General features: G+C 44.2%; 2 protein-coding genes across 13 annotated transcripts in view; one reads left to right on the top strand and one right to left on the bottom strand.

The window, feature by feature from the left end:
* rtkna (rhotekin a) overlaps nucleotides 1-10081 on the top strand; it is a 112441-nt gene extending 102360 nt beyond the window's left edge. For 5 of the 12 annotated variants that reach the window (XM_052461152.1, XM_052461159.1, XM_052461158.1 and 2 more), the window contains 7 exons: nucleotides 3687-3911; nucleotides 4117-4211; nucleotides 4763-4869; nucleotides 4948-5079; nucleotides 5871-6036; nucleotides 6249-6353; nucleotides 8062-10081. In XM_052461152.1, coding sequence (XP_052317112.1) covers nucleotides 3687-3911; nucleotides 4117-4211; nucleotides 4763-4869; nucleotides 4948-5079; nucleotides 5871-6036; nucleotides 6249-6353; nucleotides 8062-8669 — 1438 coding nt within the window. In that variant the 3' untranslated portion in view covers nucleotides 8670-10081. Of the gene's footprint in view, nucleotides 1-3686; nucleotides 3912-4116; nucleotides 4212-4762; nucleotides 4870-4947; nucleotides 5080-5870; nucleotides 6037-6248; nucleotides 6354-7791; nucleotides 7893-8061 lie in introns of those variants that run through there. The other 7 variants (XM_052461153.1, XM_052461160.1, XM_052461162.1 and 4 more) reach the window with 5 other exon arrangements.
* Nucleotides 10082-10089: 8 nt separating this feature from the next.
* LOC118392880 (acyl-coenzyme A thioesterase MBLAC2-like) lies at nucleotides 10090-14498 on the bottom strand. Its single transcript, XM_035784873.2, has 2 exons — nucleotides 13602-14498; nucleotides 10090-12668 (listed from the first exon to the last, which is right to left on the bottom strand). The coding sequence occupies exons 1-2, from the start codon at nucleotides 14041-14043 to the stop codon at nucleotides 12280-12282; spliced, it is 831 nt and encodes a 276-aa protein (XP_035640766.1). The 5' UTR covers nucleotides 14044-14498; the 3' UTR covers nucleotides 10090-12279.
* Nucleotides 14499-17408: the final 2910 nt, after the last annotated feature.

Here is a 17408-nt window from a genome sequence, read left to right as displayed (position 1 = left end):
GGATCTCCTCCCAGACCTGGACTAAAGCATCCGCCAACTCCTGGACAGTCTGTGGTGCAACGTGGCATTGGTGGATGGAGCGAGACATGATGTCCCAGATGTGCTCAATTGGATTCAGGTCTGGGGAACGGGCGGGCCAGTCCATAGCATCAATGCCTTCCTCTTGCAGGAACTGCTGACACACTCCAGCCACATGAGGTCTAGCATTGTCTTGCATTAGGAGGAACCCAGGGCCAACCGCACCAGCACATGGTCTCACAAGGGGTCTGAGGATCTCATCTCGGTACTTAATGGCAGTCAGGCTACCTCTGGCGAGCACATGGAGGGCTGTGCGGCCCCCCAAAGAAATGCCACCCCACACCATGACTGACCCACCGCCAAACCGGTCATGCTGGAGGATGTTGCAGGCAGCAGAACGTTCTCCACGGCGTCTCCAGACTCTGTCACGTGCTCAGTGTGCACCTGCTTTCATCTGTGAAGAGCACAGGGCGCCAGTGCCGAATTTGCCAATCTTGGTGTTCTCTGGCAAATGAAAAACATCCTGCACGGTGTTGGGCTGTAAGCACAACCCCCACCTGTGGACGTCGGGCCCTCATACCACCCTCATGGAGTCTGTTTCTAACCATTTGAGCAGACACATGCACATCTGTGGCCTGCTGGAGGTCATTCTGCAGGGCTCTGGCAGTACTCCTCCTTGCACAAAGGCGGAGGTAGCGGTCCTGCTGCTGGGTTGTTGGCCTCCTCCACATCTCCTGATGTACTGGCCTGTCTCCTGGTAGCGCCTCCATGCTCTGGACACTACGCTGACAGACACAGCAAACCTTCTTGCCACAGCTCGCATTGATGTGCCATCCTGGATGAGCTGCACTACCTGAGCCACTTGTGTGGGTTGTAGACTCCGTCTCATGCTACCACTAGAGTGAAAGCACCGCCAACCTTCAAAAGTGACCAAAACATCAGCCAGGAAGCATAGGAACTGAGAAGTCGTCTGTGGTCCCCACCTGCAGAACCACTCCTTTATTGGGGGTGTCTTGCTAATTGCCTATAATTTCCACCTGTTGTCTATTCCATTTGCACAACAGCATGTGAAATGTATTGTCAATCAGTGTTGCTTCCTAAGTGGACAGTTTGATTTCACAGAAGTGTGATTGACTTGGAGTTACATTGTGTTGTTTATGTGTTCCCTTTATTTTCTTGAGCAGTGTATATCAGAATTGGTCTGCCTGTGTAAACACAGCCTTGCTGTCTTATCTTTCATGTAGAGAGTGTTGTTTGGTCTGTATAAGGGCATGTTTATTTAATGTCATGATTGTATGATAAAGATAGATAAGATAATGGATATATTTTTGAAATCCTGTGTCAGTATCTGATACATATATTGTCAAAAGTTTGGACACATCTACTGATTCAAGGGTTTTTCTTTATTTTTACTGTTTTCTACATTGTAGAATAATAGTGACGACATAAACTATGAAATTACACATATGGAATCATGTAGTAACCAAAAAAGTGTTCAACAAATCAAAATATATTTTATATTTGAGATTCTTCAAAGTAGCCACCCTTTTCCTTGAAGACAGCTTTGCACACTCTCAACCAGCTTCACCTGGAATGCTTTTCCAACCGTCTTGAAGGAGTTCCCACATATGCTGAGCACTTGTTGACTGCTTTTCTTTCACTCTGCGGCCCAAATCTTCCAAAACCATGTCAATTGGGTTTCTGTTGGGTGATTGTGGAGGCCAGGTCATCTGATGCAGCACTCCAATCATTCTCCTTCTTGGTCAAATAGCCCTTACACAGCCTGGAGGTGTGTTGGGTCATTGTCCTGTTGAAAAATACATGATAGTCCCACTAAGCGCAAACCAGATGGGATGGCATATCGCTGCAGAAGGCTGTGGTAGCCATGCTGGTTAAGTGTGCCTTGAATTCTAAACAAATCACTGACAGTGTCACCAGCAATGTACCATCACACCTGCGCCTCCATGCTTCACGGTGGGAACCACACATGTGGAGATCATCCGTTCACCTACTCTGCATCTCACAAAGACATGGCAGTTGGAACCAAAAATCTGAAATTTGGACTCATCAGACCAAAGGACAGAATCCAACCAGTCTAATATCCATTGCTTGTGTTTCTTGGCCCAAGCAAGTCTCTTCTTGTTATTGGTGTCCTTTAGTAGTGGTTTCTTTGCAGCAATTCGACCATGAAGGCCTGATTCACACAGTCTCCTCTGAACAGTTGATGTTGAGATGTGTCTGTTACTTGAACTTTGTGAAGCATTTATTTGGGCTGCAATTTCTGGGGCTGGTAACTCTATGAACGTATCCTCTGAAGCAGAGGTGACTCTGGGTCTTCCTTTCCTGTGGCGGTCCTCATGAGAGCCAGTTTCATCATAGCGCTTGATGGTTTTTTCCGACTTCCAGTTGAAGAAACGTTAAAAGTTCTTGACATTTTCAGCATTGACTGACGTCATGTCTTAAAGTAATGATGGACTCGCGTTTCTCTTTGCTTATTTAATCTGTTCTTGCCGTAATATGGAATTGGTCTTTTACCAAATAGGGCTATCTTCTGTATACCCCTACCTTGTCACAACACAACTGATTGGCTCAAACACATTAAGAAGGAAAGACATTCCACAAATTAACTTTTAACAAGGAACACCTGTTAATTGAAATGCATTCCAGGTGACAACCTCATGAAGCTGGTTGAGAGAATGCCAAGAGTGTGCAAAGCTGTCATCAAGGCAAAGGGTGGTTACTTTGAAGAATCTCAAATATAAAATGTATTTTGATTTAACACTTTGATGATTACTAAATGATTCTGTATGTGTTATTTCATCATTTTGGTGTCATCACTATTATCCTACCATTTTGGAAATAGTAAAAATAAAGAAAAACCCTTGAATGAGTAAGTGTCCAAACTTTTGACTGGTACTGTACACTGACTGTACAAACCATTACGAACACCTGCTCTTTCCATGACATAGACTGTACAGGTGAATCCAGGTGAAAGCTGTGATCCTTTATTGATGTCCCTTGTTAAATCTACTTCAATCAGTGTAGATGAAGGGGAGGAGACAGGTTAAAGGAGGATTTTTTAGCCTTGAGACAATTGAGACATGGATTGTGTATATGTGTCATTCACCAATTGAGGGTGAATGGGCAAGACAAAATATTTGAGTATGGTAGTAGGTGCCAGGCGCATTGGTTTGTTATGAACTGCAATGTCGCTAGGGTTTTCACGCTCAACAGTTTCCCGTGTGTATCAAGAATGGTCCACCACCCAAAGGACATCCAGCCAACTTGACACAACTTTCGGAAGCATTGGAGTCAACATGCGCCAGCATCCCTGTGGAACGCTTTCGACAGCTTGTGGAGTCCATGACCTGACAAATTGAGTCTGTTCTGAGGGTAAAGGTGTCTGCGACTGAATATTAGGAAGGTGTTCTTAATGTTTGTACACTCAGTGTACATTCTGTGTATGTATAAGTATGTGTTTTCGGTGTGTGACTGTGTGTTTGCATATATTTGTTTTTGCTGTGTGCATGTGTGTGCATGTGTGTGCATGCATTTCTATGCACGTATAACTGTGTGTGCATGCATTTCTATGCACGTATAACTGGGTGTGCATGCATTTCTATGCACGTATAACTGTGTATCTCTCCATATGTGTTTGCCTTGTCAAGCAGCGAGGCCAGCCCGGGATTTGAACTGCGCGTGGAGCTGTACAGCTGCTGTTCAGAGGAGGACTACTCCACAGGGAGCACGCCTCGGAAACTAGCCAGCAAACTGAGCAGCTCTCTGGGCCGTTCGGCAGGGAAGAAGCTCCGCGTCGCCATGGACCCTGGAGCCTGCAGCCCCATCAGCAACGGAGGAGGAGCCACACTGCTGCTGCCTCTGCCCACAGTGGTGTGAGTGTTTATGTCCTGTACACACGCTACTTCTGTAGTGATATTCACACATCCTGAGACGTATTTCTAGTCATTCATACAGACGCACGTATGCAGTCCTGCAGCGAAACACCCACACAAAGTCACTGACGTGGACACCGACGTGTGTATTTAGTACCACAGTCACACAGCTTACCAGTGCCTCTGTCATGTGTTCTGTTCACAGGGGACCGAAGTACCATCTCCTGGCCCACACCACCCTGTCACTGTCACACGTCCAGGACAGCTTCCGCACACATGACCTCAGCATCTCGGGCAACGGTAGGTCACAGAAGGGATGTGGTTTATCCCATGTACAGTAAATATGGGTCAGACTTCTCTTTCCCTCCCTCTGTTTCAGTACCTCTCGCTCTCTCAGCTCCCCACACCTCTCTGATTCAGAGGGATTGGGTTAAATGCGGAAGACAACATTTTGGTTGAATGCATTGTTGTGCAACCGACTAGATATCATCTCTTTCTCTCTCCATTTTATCCCAGTCCCCCTCCCTCTTCCAGCCACGATGTTAGCTGACTGACAGTCATTGTCAAGGTCATAGTAATAAATTGGAGTGCTGTGTAAAACTCCAATGATGAGGTGTACAGGGGAGTAGACACCCTGACATGTGCAGCAGCTTAATTCATTATTAGAGCTGTAATATAGTTTCATGTTGTTAAGGGGCTCACCTTGCAGCTGTGAGACTTTTATTCCCTGCTATTGTGTGTGTGTGTGTGTGTGTGTGTGTGTGTGTGTGTGTGTGTGTGTGTGTGTGTGTGCGCGCATGTTTTGTTTCATTCCTTGCTCTCTCTATCCCCCTCTCTGTCTTTCCCTCTAGAGGAGTGTTCACACTGGGTGCCTCTCTACGGCAATGTGTGTTGTCGCCTGGCTGCCCAGCCTCACTGTATGACCCAACAGATGATGAGCGGCTGCTTGAAGGTCAAGGTGAGGGTGTCTGTGTGTGTTTGGGAGGATAGCAAGGCATGTCTCTCTCTCTCTAATTAGCGCCTCTGTCTCTCACAGCAGTTTGGAGGTGACCCTCAGAGTTGGACAAACGTCTACGGCGTCCTTAAAGGGACAAACCTTTTCTGTTATCACCGGCAAGAGGATGTAGAGGCTAACATAGAGCCAGCTTTTACCATTTCCATCAATAAGGTCAGTGGATGAAACAATAAAGCATGCTAGCTGGTGGCCCCTGACCCACAGCAAAAAGTCCTCATTCAGCTTCAGACAGAGACAGTTTTGTAGAATCATGCATCAATCAACAGCTCTGACTGCTCTGCTCTCAGGAGGATCAAGCTTATTATTATTATTATTATTATTAAGCTGAACCCAGTGAGGCGGAACAGGGCACTGCTTCCACCTACTGGTGGGGATGGGGAAATACATATGGAGTACTGTCTTTAGGGCGTCACAATAATATCTCCTTTCTCCTGAAATGTACACTCATTTACTACTTCCCAAAGCATTGGATTGGTGGGGGCATGGGCTACAGGAAGTTTCCACCCATTATACCTGTCCTTTCCTTTCAAACTAGTGAAGGGAAGTGAACATGTGCACACGTTGGGAGGAATGAGAGACAACTGTGACGTATTTAACTTATATTTAACTAGGCAAGTCAGTTAAGAACAAATTCTTATTTACAATGACGGCCTACCTAGGCCAAACCTGGACCACGCTGGGCCAATTGTGCACCGCCCTACGGGACTCCCAATCACGCCTGGATAGCTGATAACTGGGCACAGATTCATGCTTGAGGTTACTTGAGTGGACTTGGCGCATATGTCACTCACCGCTCTGCGTGTCAGTAAGTGCATTCACGCACTGTGAGTTGACGAGAAAATCAATGCTTTGATGCTTAAATTCATCTTTTTGGGGAGGTTATTGAATCATTTGGTCAAATGCAACATTATTAGCTGATTGTGTGTGTGTATCCGGTGTGTTAGAAGACGAGAATACGGGCGTCGGAGAAGGACCTCCACAATAAGGCCCAGAGCATCTGTATCAGTAACCATTATGGAGGAGAGGAGGTGACACACACACTCTCAGCAGACAGTCGTGAAGACACACACCGCTGGATGGAGGCCTTCTGGCAACAGTTCTATGACATGAGTAAGTAGGCGGATCACATGATTAGGGGCCTGAGTTCTTCATTGGTGAGCTCAGGGAAAAACTCCTGGCCCTAGAGTAGACATACACACCCTACACTATAGGTCCTGATATGCTCTGGTTCATGTGCTCATTGAGTCCTGATGTGTCGTTAGTGGTTTTCTCAGGTTGATTGGATGTTGGAAGATGACTGACAGTTTCCTTCTTCCATGCAGGCCAATGGAAGCAGTGCTGTGACGACCTAATGAAGATTGAGCTGCCATCGCCCCGGAAACCAACCCTGGTCACATCGAAACAGGGTTCTCTTTACCATGAAATGGGTAAGACAACGACCCAAATTGTCCAAAATACTTTTTATATGATCCAGTAATATGTTGTCGATACTTAGACTTGAGTTTCTTTCTGCTTTTATTTATTTGTAATAAATCTAGAACATATTTGTTAGTTATACGTTTAGGGTTACAAAAATTATAGCTTAATAATAGGTTAATAGGTTTACAAAAACAAATAAATTAAATATATACTGAACAAAAATATTATAAATGCAAATTGCAACAATTTCAATGATTTTACTCAGTTACAGTTTATATAAGGACATCAGTCAATATAAATAAAGAAATGAGGCACTAATCTATAGATTTCACATGACTGGGCAGGGCGCAGCCACTTGTGGAGCCAATAAATAAAAAATCCCAAAAAGAATGGCTTTATTACAGACAGAAATACTCCTCAATTTCATCAGCTGTCGGGGTGGCTGGTGTCAGACGATCCCGCAGGTGAAGAAGCAGGATGTGGAGGTCCTGGGCTGGTTACACGTGGTCTGCGGTTGTGAGACCAGTTGGACGTATTGCCAAATTCTCTAAAAAGATGTTGGAGGCGGCTTATGGTAGAGAAATGAACATTAAATTCTCTGTCAACAGCTCTGGTGGACGTTCCTGCAGTCAGCATGCCAATTGCACACTCCATCAAAACTTGAGACATCTGTGTCATTGTGTTGTGTGACAAAACTGCACATTTTATAGTGGCCTTTCGTCCTCAGCACCAGGTGCATCTGTGTAATGATCATGCTGTTTAATCAGCTTCTTGATATGCCACACCTGTCAGGTGGATGGATTATCTTGGCAGAAGAGAAATGCTCACTACCAGGGATGTAAACAAATGTGTGGGTAAAATCTTAGAGAAATACGCTTTTTGTGCGTGTGGAACATTTCTGGGATTTTTATTTCAGCTCATGAAACATGGGACCAACACTTTAAATTTTGTTCAGTATATTTCCAGAGGATGATAGTCCCCTTAACCGCATGCGTGTTTCTGACTGTTCTAACAGTGGTGGTACTTATGCATGAGCTCTCCATTGGACTCTACTCTGAGCTGCCTATTACCGCACTAGCACACCAACCTCTATGCATAATGGATGGAAGTGTTCTTTTCTCTGACGTGCTGACTCTCTCTCCCTCTTCCTTTATCTCTCTCTCTCTCTCATTGTGTGTCTCTCAATCCTTCCTTTTTGGCTATCACCTTCCCTGCCACTCTCCTTTGTTCCTGTCCTCAAATTACACCCCCCTTTTTTTCCACCATTATCATTCTATTCCCATCATTGTTAATTTTACACTCCAATGGAATTCTAATATTCATACATTCTAAATTAACTCATTTTACCGTGTTATGCACATCAATTTATTCCCCAAATCATGTATCACAACTTTATTTCACCCTGCCCATCAATGCACATAAAACCTGCCCCCCACCGGACCCTAGCCCCCCTCACCATCCCGTCCTGTGAGGGTATCTTGCTGCAGGATAATGCTGTGTCTGCTGAGATTCGTGCTCTGCTCTCCTCCTATTACAACGACAGGTGAAGTAGCAGTGGGGTCCACTCACACACTGCAGTATTGAACCTGACCCCACCCCCCCTTCAACTAGCATCACCAAGTCTAGGTCTACCCTCTCTGAACTGTATTCGACTGTCTCAACGTCATTAGGACGGTCTGTCCGGCCACAGTAATGACTTTCCTCTGTTCCTCCTAGTTATTGACACCTCTGATGACATCAGCACGGTGACGGACATCCTGGCGCGGCGGATGCAGGAGCTGGAGCTGAGGAGCCAGCTGGGGACCTCTCCTCCCTGGATGTCCCTGTTCGAGGACTCTCCTGGTTGCCCCCGCACCCACAACCGCCTCCCCCACAGCCCCCTGCGCTGCCCCCGGCCCGGCCTGCTCTCCTCAGAAGCCAGCCTGACCTCGGACAGCGACAGCCCCTGCAGCACCAGCCCTTGCTCCCGCCACAGTGGCTGGGCAGAGCCCCTCTCCCTCTCCTCCCCCTCCTCACACTTCCGCCCCCGCACCCTATCCCTGGACGCCAAGCTCAGCACCCTCCGGGGCAGGGGGTGTGGAGGGGTGTTACAGTGCTCCTGTCAGCCCCCCTCCTCCTCCCTTGCCCCCATCCCAGCCCAACGCGTCCCCCAGGCCACCCTGTCCTGCTCCAACTCTACCTCCAGTAACAGCTCCAGCGAGGGCAGCCACAGCCCTGAGTTGTCAGACGGCACCCCTTTCTCACACCCCTCTTCGGCCCGTCAGAGCCTCAGGAACTTGAGGGCTAAACTGGACCCCCGGAATTGGCTCCAGAGCCAGGTATAACCAAGCTCAGACCCCCAAATCACCCAAGGCCCTGGTAAGAACTGACAGGAAGGAAGCCCCCACTTCCTCGATGATGAAAGGGCATTGGTGTTAACTGGAATGACTTCAATCTAATGACAGGAGAATTGTCAGTGTATGGGAATGTTTAGTATCTGAGTGTGGTCATAGGGTTGTTGGTGTAACTTGTGATCTATTCAAATGGCTAGACCCACTGTCGTCGGTAATGGCAATTAAATCCTGCCAGAAAAAGTCCTCTGAAACTACTAATACACTGATTTGCTTATTGCATGATTGTGCTCGAAGTCAAGGAATGTGTTGTTTCAGATCTTTAAACTGCTCAGAAAGTGAATGAATTTTGAAAACTCAACTTAATGCAACTGTGCTCCCATTAATTTACTGTGCTGCTTGTTACTACTACTACTACTGTGATAACATCCGGGTCACTTCCTCTGCTGGGTTTCCAGAACTTCCCCTACATTCATGAACACATTGTAGGCCTAATACACATCAACCAATATTTGAGTTCACCAGGACATTCCGTTAAGAAACCTGACTGCAATTATTTGTACCGATGTATGGAGTAATTATAATGAATTGAAGGAAGCCAAAGGTAATGTACTACATAATCACGAGAAGCCATATTAACTCCTGTGTTACACTGCCTCATTCAAGTACTGTGTGCAAATGTACTGACCTTGAAGAGCGTAGAACCTGGGAATGTGCATACATGGGTGAAGAATTTTGGAATCCCACAACTCTGACCTCTTAGTTTGTGGTACTACAGTCATAATGTTATGCCCGGCAAACCGGTCTCAAAATTCTGCTGCAATACCATATGAAACATTGTAATCGATCAAGTATGCAATGCAGGACATATTGATCTCTAGAAAATATTGTGTTGTGTTTTTTTTGTCTTGAAATAGTGTAGTCTTTCACCTAATGCCAAGCAGCTGATTGTATCGGTTAAGTGATGAGGTGGGCAGGGGTAGGTGTGTCTCTGGTCTGTGCAGTAAAGCCTAACAATCCCTGTGTTCTAATGGACTTTCTAACATGCTACTGTGTCACAAGGGCTCGCAGCTGGCTCACTCCTTTTTACTCAGAGCAAAACAACTGTACATGCTTCAAAGTGGCATTTGTTACTGTAAAGTTTTTTTGTAATAAGTTAACAAAACTCTTTTTCTTATACATTATACATGATTGATTTTGTTATAAATACAGCTATATTGATTTATTTTTAACAGATTGCATATCTATAACTGTGTCTAATAGATCACATTGAATGTTAACCTTGCAAGAGTGTCTTGTGTTAGCAGACTGTCTGCATGCACGTCATCCTAGGGGAGAAAGGAATAAGAACTGTCAGTCATGTTTTAAATACTGTATTAACATAACAATAATAAATGATGTATCCATTCAGAAACAGCCTTGGATTATTTATTCTGTCATATCTCTCCTTTTTAGTGGAAATTATATACATCGTATAATCCCAGTAGAAATGTCACGTCAGTATGACATGAGGATTAAAGCCATCCACTAACTCTAGATCAAACATCCCTCTCGATCAAACATCATGTGCTTTTTGTCAATGTTGACTAACTCTGTGTCAGTTGACCAAAAACCTATGTCAACATAGACCCATTCTATTTACAGAACATGCCCCCACACTTTATTCAAAATAAATAATAAAACGAGTGCATGCCAAATTATTTTGTTTTTATATAGTTTAGAGACTGAATTAATATTTCACCCATTTAGAGTTGAAGTCTGAATGTGCTCCAAGAGCCATTGACCTAGATATCACGATCATTCTCTGCACACGGAATCCAAGGCTGAGTCGCGATTCTCCACCCGTCTCCCAGTGTGCACTTCCACACATGAACAGTCATGGATTTAAAAGAATTGTGGATTGGTAAAATCCTTTGCTAGACAGACTTTCCACCATTGTTAAATCTATGATGTGTAGTGTAAAAGTGCACACTTTGGGAAAAGGGTAAAGAATTGGGAAGCAGCCAAACTGTCACATGAATCTTTCAATAGGAATTTGTGCTTGTTGAAAATGCCATTTTCACAGTGTTGAAAGTAAAAGGAAAACCACACAGTAACTGGTTTGTCTCATTTCAAGAATGTGCTAACACTTTTATTTTATTGCGAGTGTGATGGATTATACAGAGCGGGCTTTTTCTGGATTCAAATGTGGTTTAGGTGAAGGGTCAATGGTGCAGCTGTTGACTTAATCACTGAAATAAAAGCTAGACAGTCAGGGAGAAGCTTTTTTTTTTAAATGAATTTTGTTGTTTGAGTCACTCAGATGGTACAAACCATGGCAAACCATGTAGAATTGTAGGACATTTTCTTAGAAAAAAAAGTCAGCCTCATTGCAAAATGTATAGAATTACAGGAACTTTATAATCTTTGAGAACTAACAAATACTTAGAGGCCTTCCTGTTGGCTCCAGTGACTAAATGTAGCTGTTCTAAAGAAAAGTTGCTGCAATTCTACACATTTTGCAATGAGGCTGACTTTTTTTTCTAAGAAAATGGTCCTACAATTCTACACATTTTGCCATGTTTATGCTATCTGAGTGACTCAAACAAAATCCATTAATTTATTTTTTTATTCTCCCTGACTGTCTAGCTTTTATTTCAGTGATTGTTAGTTCTCAAATATAATCCTGTTCATAAATATATAGGCCCATTATCTTTTCTACATACTTTATATCTGGTTTAAGTCAATTAAATTAAAAGAAGTTGTATTGGTCACATACACATATTTAGCAGATGTTATTGCGGGTGTAGAGACAATGCTTGTGTTCCTAGCTCGAACAGTGCAGTTGTATCTAAAAACAATTCACAAAAATACACACATCGAGAAATAAAATAATGGAATTAATAAATATTAGATAACACTGACAAAAAAAATATTTTTATTTTATTCATAGGCGGCCCGAAAAAAAACTTGGCCCGCCCGAGACTAGTGTTACAAAATATATAGGTCTCCTCCACCAGCTGGCTGTCTCCCTCTCTCTTAGCCTGGGGACAATGTTATAAAAGATACTGATGAGTCATGCCCTCTGTCGGTCTGCCTGTCTGTCTCTGTGTAGGTGTTGTGCTGTCACATTGTATCCCCTAAGGGAACTATGTTATTCATCTCCAGTCCAAGCAGGCCTCCCTAAGGTTTCTTAAATATGTTTTAGCCCAGCGACAGCACACCTGATTCAGCTACCCAACTAATGATCAAGAGCTTGAGTAGTTGTGGGGACTCCCGAGGTACTGGGGTTAAGAAACACTGTCATATGAGAGGCTGCCTCATGGGAAAGAGCATTCCAACGATCACACAACTTAATATTTATCTAAATATGACATAATAAACAAGGTTTATTTTCCAGTCTTTAATGAATCCTGTAATAATGGGAATCTCAATATTCTGTCATTCATTGCCTGATGTAATTCAATGGGGGCATTTTGATGAATCATATAAAATAACATACTTTGGATCACATCAGTTTATAATAGACAGTACAAGGAAATCCTGTTAATTGAGGGGTTGAATTATATTCCTCACATCCCCCAACCTATCTCTGCAAAAGATTCAAACTGGGGGTGCCATGTGGCTAGCAGATGCCATGTGTGTTGGACGCCCGTAGCGCCAATCCGGCCAAGGTCCTCCAGGCAAACGTGGAGAAGCGTGCTGGGCAGGTTCCGGCTCTGTCGATGTACCCCGAGGCGATGTGGTGGAGCCGTTTCGCACCAAACGTGTGATAGTGTCCAGGCATTACCTGGTCCACCTGCTCACTATCCACCAGCCCCACCAGACGCTCACAGCTACTGACGTAGTCGCTGACACGGCTGGTGGGCAGCCAGTCGATCATGGCTCCGTCATAGACCACGTCCCCACTGAACAGCATCTTGTTGTCCCCGTCGTGCAGGCAGATGCTGCCCCGGGAGTGGCCGGGCATGTGCAGCACCTTCAGCTGCCTGTCGCCCAGGTTGATGACATCACCTGAGGGAGAGCAAGGAGAGAGACGTGGAAAATGGACTCATTGAGCAATAAGATATTCCAACTGCATTGCAGCACTGACACAGCAGAAGTGTATTGACTGGTGTAAAAATGACACAGGGATAGGACGCTAGGTGGGGAGAGTTTGCTCCAAGTTTGTCAAGTGAGCAGCAATGAGTGAAAATGAAACAAGAAGGGACAAAACACCTGCTATGATGAAGAATATGGATCCATCAACGTTAGGATAGTGAGAGAGAGAGTATGAAAACAGCATCTCTGTGTGTGTGTGTGTGACTCAATAACAACCAAAGTGCCATTTGACTTTAAATAATCCCTCCTAGGGGAGAGAGAGAGTCAGATGAGAGAGAGAGAGTATGATGAGATTGATTATACAGTTAGATAAAATAGTGGATCATGTGTGTGTGTGTGTGTGTGTGTGTGTGTGTGTGTGTGTGTGTGTGTGTGTGTGTGTGTGTGTGTGTGTGTGTGTGTGTGTGTGTGTGTGTGTGTGTGTGCATGTGTGTGTGTGTGTGTGTGTGTGCATGTGTGCCCTTGCATGCGCACCTATGTGTGTGTGTGTGTGTGTGTGTGTGTGTGTGTGTGTGTGTGTGTGCGTGCGTGCGTGCGTGCGTGTGTGCGTGAGTTGGGAGGTCAGTGTTGGTACCCTGCCAAGTCTACTCTGCAGTATACATTTCCCTATGGGATGCAGCTTAATGTGAAAGCGTATTCCAATGCAATGTTGATTTTCTGTAACAAGGGGCAAATCCACATCCTTTAAGGACTGTGTAATTACATTCATATTGACCATATCCTTCTCTCAAATCCATATCATGCATTAGAGACTGAACACAGCAAATGATCTTTCAGATTACTGGTAACAATCATGCCACCACATTGGTGTACCATAACCACTAGATTGTATGGTTTGGTTATTACCTTCTTGTAGTATGTGTGTTGGTTGGACAGCCTTGACTCTGTATCCTCTAGCCCTCCATCCTGGCCAGGGAGCCTGGACTATCTCTCTGTCAGACAGCCACGTAACGGTCTCGAAGTTGTCTCCGTTGGCCAGTGCATCGACCTCTGCACTGTGGACTCCCACCTGTTCGAACTGATGCAGACCACCTGAGTGGTCGAAGTGGGCGTGGGTGGCGATCGCCAAAATGGGGTTCTTTCGCTGCGGGTCGTCTCCAAGCAGACCTTTGGTGTTAATGTAATCTGGTAAACTCCTCAACCCCAAGCCTGTGTCTATCACTACATCTTGATGAGACCCTCTAAGGAGCCAAATATTTGCTCTGTTTGACGAATCAAAAAACTTCTCCTGGATCCAGTACAGACCTTCTCCGATGGATTTGTGCGCGTACCAGTCCGTTGCAGACATCCCAGTTCATGCACTTGGCGTAATAATCAAATATGTTATGCGGTCAATTTTGTTGCTGCACACTGGTACTATAATACAACTCTATTTACGCAAAAAAAAGAATGGTGGTCTCCGGATACACAGTTGTGGGAGGAACGCATGTTGACTGAACGAATATAATGTGAAACCAAACACTAATGGTCAGCTAAGAACACACCCACCATGTCGTCATGAAAACCATGCCCTTGAATGCATCGCTACAAAGCATCAGTTGTGTGCGGAGGAGAACGGTTTCCATCCGATTGAACCTGCTCTAAACTCCCCCCCGAACCGCTATTGACCAACCAGAGTTTACCGTAACCAGCCACTCAGACCTCGGACACTTTTAGCAAAGAATCTACATTGCGCCTTTGGCCTACTGCGGTCCAAACACTTAAAACACTCACCCTCGTCGCCATCTTGGAGGGCAGTCCAAATGATTAGCCAAGCAAGGGAAGTTTGCAACGTAATCCCCCCAGCCCTGGTATGTAAGTCCAAACACTTAAAAGACACACACTATCCACACAGTCCCTTTTTTATTGTAATTTGTATTATTTTTATTAACAACAAATCAATACAGAAAGTACATGGGTATTATCAATAAAACCGTTCCAATAAGGCATGACATAAGGTATAGAGCTACAACATCCTGTTGAAACAAGGTTCTATTGCTCTGTTGTTGAATGGACCAATAGAAACATCTTTCCTACTGATGAGTCAACAGGGTTAATGGAATGTAGGTTCTGAGGGTCAGATCTTGACACGTTCCTGAAGAATAAAGGCATCTAAAACAATTGTACAATCTGTAGGTGTTACAGGGATCTTGTAAAGTGATAAGAATTCCTTATAACCAAGTAAAAAACACCTCTGCATTTACAAGTTGGCTCACCAATAGGATATTATTTCAGAACCAATATTCTAAAAACAAAGTATTTTTATACAATATAGATTATACAGATGATTCCCAAATAATATCTGTGTGGAGAAAAATTATGCTTATAAATTAAGGACCATGACAAGTAATCCTGCCGATGAAAAGCAGAGTTTCACTGGAACTTTGTCAATATTATAATTGCAAACCAACATGAAGTTAAGGCCACCAAAAGTAGAGAAGACACGACGAGGAATAACATTCCCCATAGAAGTGGGTCTTCTTAGGAATTGTTTTATCCAATTGATCTTAAAAGTATTATTTAAGGTAGTAAAGTCCAGAAGTTTCAGCCCACCATACTCATACGTGTTTTCCTAATGTACTTTTCTTAGCGGATGTACAATCGTCGCAAATGTAATTATGGGGAGTTTCAGGCCCCGGAGTGAACATAATTGTACACTCGCAAACCCGACTAAAAAAGAGGGCTTGAGGGGCTTATGTTGCAAACTTCCCTTGCTAGGCTAATCATTTGGACCGCCCTCCTTGGGATAGAACAGTATAGAATACAGTATATATATATGAGATGAGTAATGCAAGATATGTAAACATTATTGAGTGAATGAGATACCGTAGAATAGTATAGAAAACAGTATAAACAGTGGGGAGAACAAGTATTTGATACACTGCCGATTTTGCAGGTTTTCCTACTTACAAAGCATGTAGAGGTCTGTAAAATCCAGAAAATCACATTGTATGATTTTTAAGTAATTCATTTGCATTTTATTGCATGACGTAAGTATTTGATACATCAGAAAAGCAGAACTTAATATTTGGTACAGAAACCTTTGTTTGTAATTACAGAGACCATACATTTCCTGTAGTTCTTGACCAGGTTTGCACACACTGCAGCAGGGATTTTGGCCCACACCTCCATACAGACCTCCAGATCCTTCAGGTTTCGGGGCTGTCGCTGGGCAATACAGACTTTCAGCTCCCTCCAAAGATTTTCTATTGGGTTCAGGTATGGAGACTGGCTAGGCCACTCCAGGACCTTGAGATGCTTCTTACGGAGCCACTCCTTAGTTGCCCTGGCTGTATGTTTCGGGTCGTTGTCATGCTGGAAGACCCAGCCACGAGCCATCTTCAATGCTCTTACTGAGTGAAGGACGTTGTTGGCCAAGATCTCACGATACATGGCCCCATCCATCCTCCCCTCAATACGGTGCAGTCGTCCTGTCCACTTTGCAGAAAAGCATCCCCAAAGAATGATGTTTCCACCTCCATGCTTCACGGTTGGGATAGTGTTCTTGGGGTTGTACTCATGCTTCTTCTTCCTCCAAACACGGCGAGTGTTTAGACCAAAAAGCTCTATTTTTGTCTCATCAGACCACACGACCTTCTCCCATTCCTCCTCTGGATCATCCAGATGGTCATTGACAAACTTCAGATGGGCCTGGACATGCGCTGGCTTGAGCAGGGGGACCTTGCGTATGCTGCAGGATTTTAATCCATGACTGCGTAGTGTGTTACCAATGGTTTTCTTTGAGACTGTGGTCCCAGCTCTCTTCAAGTCATTGACCAGGTCCTGCCGTGTAGTTCTGGGCTGATCCCTCACCTTCCTCATGATCATTGATGCCCCACGAGGTGAAATCTTTCATGGAGCCCCAGACCGAGGGTGATTGACCGCCATCTTGAACTTCTTCCATTTTCTAATAATTGTACCAACAGTTGTTGCTTTCTCACCAAGCTGCTTGCCTATTGTCCTGTAGCCCATCCCAGCCTTGTGCAGGTCTACAATTTTATCCCTGATGTCCTTAGACAGCTCCCTGGTCTTGGCCATTGTGGAGAGGTTGGAGTCTGATTGAGTGTGTGGACAGGTGTCTTTTATAGTTCAAACAGGTGCAGTTAATACAGGTAATGAGTGGAGAACAGGAGGGCTTCTTAAAGAAAAACTAACAGGTCTGTGAGAGACGGAATTCTTACTGGTTGGTAGGTGATCAAATACTTATGTCATGCAATAAAATGCAAATTAATTACTTAAAAATCATACAATGTGATTTTATGGATTTTTGTCTCTCACAGTTGAAGTGTACCCATGATAAAAATTACAGACGTCTACATGCTTTGTAAGTAGGAAAACCTGCAAAATCGGCAGTGTATCAAATACTTGTTCTCCCCACTGTACAAATGAGATGAGTAATGCCAGATATGTAAACATTTAGTGACTAAGATACCGTAGAATAGTATAGAATACAGTATATACATATGAGATGCCAGATATGTAAACATTATTAAAGTGGCCAGTGATTTCTAGTCTATGCTTATAGGCAGCAGCCTCTAATGTGCTAGTGATGGCTGTTTAGAATAGAAGCTGGCCTTGAGATAGAAGCTGTTTTTCTCTTAGTTCCAGCTTTGATGCACCTGTACTGACCTCACCTTCTGGATGATAGCTAGGTGAACAGGCAGTGACATCGGG

The sequence above is a fragment of the Oncorhynchus keta genome, chromosome 14, assembly GCF_023373465.1.
Source record: "Oncorhynchus keta strain PuntledgeMale-10-30-2019 chromosome 14, Oket_V2, whole genome shotgun sequence".
NCBI classification, from domain to species: domain Eukaryota; kingdom Metazoa; phylum Chordata; class Actinopteri; order Salmoniformes; family Salmonidae; genus Oncorhynchus; species Oncorhynchus keta.
This window is presented reverse-complemented; position numbering and strand designations above follow the sequence as displayed.

Bases quoted from the DNA above. Each gene is read 5' to 3' on its own strand.
- LOC118392880 (XM_035784873.2), bottom strand. From the start codon at position 14,043: ATGTCTGCAACGGACTGGTACGCGCACAAATCCATCGGAGAAGGTCTG. The intron at 12,669-13,601 runs GTAATAACCAAA...GCTCTCCCTCAG, and splicing joins AACACACATACTACAAGAAG to GTGATGTCATCAACCTGGGC.